The sequence below is a fragment of the Pinus tabuliformis genome, chromosome 4_1, assembly GCF_031772625.1.
Source record: "Pinus tabuliformis cultivar Carrire ecotype Pingquan chromosome 4_1, CPIR1, whole genome shotgun sequence".
Classification (NCBI taxonomy): Eukaryota; Viridiplantae; Streptophyta; class Pinopsida; order Pinales; family Pinaceae; genus Pinus; species Pinus tabuliformis.
The window spans coordinates 879,216,752-879,221,363 of record NC_142303.1 but is presented as its reverse complement, the minus strand read 5'-3'; the positions used below and the strand labels follow the sequence as shown (position 1 = coordinate 879,221,363).

Genomic DNA, 4,612 nt, shown 5'->3' with positions numbered 1-4,612 from the left:
TCGTTGGTGTCATTTGTCGATTGTATAAGCAGAAGAAAAATCGTACTTTAAGGCTTAAGCTTGTCGTGACATTATTATTATACAATAAATATTATGTTCATCAGGCGCATTGCCAAACTTATGGTTTAAACATTATATGATTTATGCTTACTCGCTTTCTCTCATATGATTTAAATATTTAACCCACGAAATAGAGATGGAACCAAATGTTTTTTTAAAAAGTGTAACCATCCGCAGGTCCGTTGGATTTGAAGATTCTACTTTTTGTCATGATAAAAAAAACAACAAACTGTGCAGCATCAAGGAAGGTTATGATCATGATTCATGATTAAGGAAAACCACACTTAATGCACAAACAACATGAACAACCATGCTCAATATATATATTATAAATAGTGCAGAAATCTTGTACTGAAGAGGAATTGAAGATTGCTAGTTTGTATAGATCCAACCAACGATGAAAATGTAAAACTTTACACAACAACAAAGGCCATAATGACAATTCACAAAAGCTTATGTTTAGAACCAAAAAAATACTAATGACCATAAAAAAAAATTGTGCCTAAGAGGACTTGAAGACTCTCATTAAGATTCAAAATAAGGATCAAAACTTTGCTCACTGTACAGATGCAACAACAATGCCTGTAAAACAATAATAACACCCATTGCTCTCAAGGTATGTGGTATAAATAAATCAAGAAATGCTAAAATTTTTGACTAAACAGACAACAGACAAGGCAGTCCCTTCATCAAAACTAACAATTCATTTTAATAACCAATCCATATAGAGAAGATTTGCAACCTGTCCATCTGCAATTATCAAGAGAACATGGTACTGCCCACCACTCTGTTCCACAATACGGATTGCTGCTTCAATAATTGGGGCAAAAGATGTTGGCCCTAAATAAGAAAAGAACATACAAGAAATGTATAAGAAAACACAGGACATACGCAACATATACACATATCAAGTAAACCAGTCAGACACTCTTTCCTAGCTTAAGGCTTATAATGCTAAAGGTAATTAATCTTCATATCTTCAGGTGGAATGTCAAAGTTTCATTAACCAACCAGCCAGTCGAAGATGTGGGACTATCTCCCTGTAGCGTCTCAACGCTTCTTCAAATCCATTGCATAACCTATCATCTGGATAGAAACTAAACACACTTTGATCATGTGTCAAAGCTGTGAAAGAAACAACACGTTATTAGCAATAACCATATTGCTGCATATGTTATGAATTCATGTTAACCAACATAAGAAAAATAAATTGAGCCAAATTCAAACAAGATTTTCAATCAAAATAGAGATCAAAACTTGCCATCCCCAAAACCAAAACAAGGGATCAAGTTGTCTTCGTCAAATACAGATAAGGTCCTCCCAATTATCGAAATCGCTTGTTCATAAGGGTTTGGAGTGTCTCCAATGTGGTGCAAGCTTCGGCGATTAAAAGACCTTGCACCTAAAATCCATAACAAAATGTTGAAGTGGTGACTTTAATTTGATTTGGATTGAAAAGTAAAAAGCCTGCAGAATTATCAACTTAAACTAAAAAAACTGATTGAAGTTGTATTCAATATATATGAGCTGCCTACAGAAACACACTAACAGTTCTTGAGCAAATAAACATAGCGGGCCACATTTAGATAGAGGCAGATTGGCTATTTTAAAATTTTAACTTGCATGAAAATTATGACATTAAAAACTTCAGGATCATGGATAATAGAACTTACCTGTCCACTCATTGCTCTTAGTGAAGTCAATCCCTACAATCAAATTGGAAGATTCGAGGCCAGCTTGTGCAAGAGCTGCAGTCACCTACAAAAAAGATAAAAATAGAAACAAATCAGAGAATTCTCCCCATAGCGCTTATAACCATAACTTATCAAGCCAATTCACACTGAAATACATGCGATAATACAAGCTAATTACTCAAATATCATAATCAGGTACATCGAAACCCATGCAAAGCCAGTTCTTTAGAGCATTACAATCTGATTAAACCTTTGACCAAAATTGTTGCGTTGTTTGTTGACCTAAATAAATTACTTAATTGTCTTGAATTAATACTACTGAATATGATCTCAACAATGAGCATTATTTTTCAATTCAAATTAAGTATTCCACTGGATTTAAATGTTTACTAAGCTTTAAGAAATATGAAAACCGGTGAAACGAATAAGTTATATAATCTAAGGCACATATCTGATTAATAATAAGAAAAAACCATATGACTTCAAATCCATCACAAAGAAATGACAACAACCCATCCTGAAAATGCATAGTAAACCCTTAACTTTTAACATGTATGGCATCCAAAAACCAAAGTGCAAAGTAGTAAACACTTAATTTTTAACAACATATATGGTATGCAAAAACCGAGGAGAGTAAGAATACCTCATCAAGTGAATTGTAATTGTCAGCGATTCGTGAGTATCTCCTTTGCAACTTCTGTTTAGTCGCTGGTTGTGCTAGTTGTGCATAAGTTTCCGATGGAACTGCTGGTGAAGGACCATAGGATGAAGAATCCCATGCTGGTGAAGGGCCATACGAAGAAGAACTGTAACGCCTCGGGCGAATACTTTTTGAATGTCTGCCTCCCATTGCCTAGATTTTGAGTTTTTGCAAGGTTTCGCAGGTATGGCACATAATATTCTCCACAAACTCTAATGAATTGAAGATAAACTTGCCTCAGAAAACATAAACAGAATCCCAGGAAATTGGATCTAAAAAATGGCAACATTATAAAAGGATTACCAACATAATAAATTAGAATATTGACATTAAAATTGCAACATAAAGAAAACGGTTCCTGGAGAAACAGTTTTTAGACATGTTCATTAACCAAATTAAATACAACTTATTTGAAACTTTTTGATCTTGTGAAGAAAAAATATCTTTAAGACTTGCCAAGCTAAACATTGTAGCTTTTAAACATATATATATAATAAGAAGTGGATCAAGCTTCGGAAGTAAAGGACAAAAGTTTGCTGCAAAACCCGGCCTTGCTACTAAAAACAAATTGATAACAGAAAATCCCACCATTTCTCGCCGATCTCATACCAATGAAAAAGAAACAAAATTAGGAAAACAAAATGCCAGGTTGTAAGTACAACTCAGCACATTTACAGATAACATGCAAATCCCATTAACACTCGATGCAAGAGGCCTCGTGCGTTCAGGATGATGTTTTGTAACAAATCCTCGGATTTCCGATATTTAAAAATACACAGAAGGCAAATCCGCTCAAAACAGAAGCACAGAACCCTGCTCAAGATTGAAAATTCCATCGAGGCAACTTCTGAGAGCCTACCTTCTAGAATATTACGCTCTAAAGGCAGCGGAAGAGAACTTTCTCCGTCCAAACCCTTCCACTGATATACAAAGTAAGCGGAGTTGCAGTGAAGCTCCTGTTATGATTCCCGGTTCAATGCCTTAGAAAGTCTCTTTCAAAATCGAGAATCCACGCTATAATGCAATTTACATCAGATATACACTTCACAAAGGGCTAAGACAGCAGGAGCTCAGAAACAACATAAAATAATCCCTCGCCGAAAACGTTTACCATCTTGAAAAATTCAGGAAACTTACAATGAACTTCAAATTTGATGGCATGGAGGGCATGGAAGACCCACAAACAACATTTTTTTTTCGCAAACTTTACAATTTTATCATATGTATATAATTTCATTCAGACTTTAAAAACAGAAAACAAGAAAGTCCGATCAGCACTATTTTGAATAAGACCAGTTCGGAAAAGTTTAAAAGCTCACAAAAGAATGACTCCTCGCTCTAACACAGTAAATTTTTCGCAATTCCTTTAAATATCAACGGTTCCTTTCCTTGCGATGTAAACTGGAACTTTCCTCTACAACTAAAATAACAAGATAATATAGCGAGTTTTTTGCGTGTAAAACTAAGTTTCCTCAATCTGAAGCCGAAGAGTTGATTTATTCAACCAAATTTACCTAAAGCCGACACATATGAAGCTTCCTAAAGCCAAGTGCGCTCACGGAACAGATCGAAACAACCCGGAAAGTGGTTGGGACCAAGATAGTCGCAGAAGCGGGAATTCTTCCAAGATACAGTTAAATATTGCGGTCGTTTACTTAATTTCTCGGGCAGATCCTGGAAATCGAGATGAGGGAAAGTGGGAAGGAAGGAAACTCATTTCGAGCATGAAGTTTTGATTGAAGACGGTGGAAACTAGAGATAAGCAATGGAAATTGTGTCGATCAATTTGGCTTACAGAATCACCTTTCTTTCAGAAATTAGGAAGGTACCTTAATGTGGTAGCGAGTAGGAAGGTACCTTAATGTGGTAGCGAGCTACTTGAGAGGTGGCAGACAGTGGCAGACAGTGGTAGCCAGCTACGTGAGAGGTGGCAGCTATATAATAAACTTTGCATGCACCTAAGTTTCATGTTTGTCACCATAATTTTCCAGACTTTGGATAAAATACAAATTGGAAATGGTATATAAAATGACATGGTATATAAAATGACAAAACTTTGGTTAAAATAGTATTGCCACAATTTTCTTGCATCGGGCCACGTGAAGCCTACAATAAGAGGTACAATGCGCTTTCAGAGTTAAAACTTTGGATAAAATTT

General features: G+C 35.6%; 1 protein-coding gene across 1 annotated transcript; it reads right to left on the bottom strand.

Annotated features, from left to right (window-relative positions):
- Positions 1-763: 763 nt before the first annotated feature.
- LOC149178998 (E3 ubiquitin-protein ligase RGLG5-like) lies at positions 764-4,101 on the bottom strand. Its single transcript, XM_089422320.1, has 6 exons — positions 3,969-4,101; positions 2,398-2,726; positions 1,734-1,818; positions 1,322-1,462; positions 1,072-1,185; positions 764-900 (listed from the first exon to the last, which is right to left on the bottom strand). The coding sequence occupies exons 2-6, from the start codon at positions 2,602-2,604 to the stop codon at positions 764-766; spliced, it is 684 nt and encodes a 227-aa protein (XP_089278446.1). The 5' UTR covers positions 2,605-2,726; positions 3,969-4,101.
- Between the last annotated feature and the right edge of the window lie 511 nt (positions 4,102-4,612).

What these genes read in the sequence shown, in the direction of transcription:
- LOC149178998 (XM_089422320.1), bottom strand. Translation starts at nt 2,604, where the DNA reads ATGGGAGGCAGACATTCAAAAAGTATTCGCCCGAGGCGTTACAGTTCT. An exon ending in ATTACAATTCACTTGATGAG is followed by an intron (nt 1,819 to 2,397) that starts GTATTCTTACTC and finishes TCTTTTTTGTAG; the next exon opens with GTGACTGCAGCTCTTGCACA. An exon ending in TTGTTTTGGTTTTGGGGATG is followed by an intron (nt 1,186 to 1,321) that starts GCAAGTTTTGAT and finishes TTTCTTTCACAG; the next exon opens with CTTTGACACATGATCAAAGT.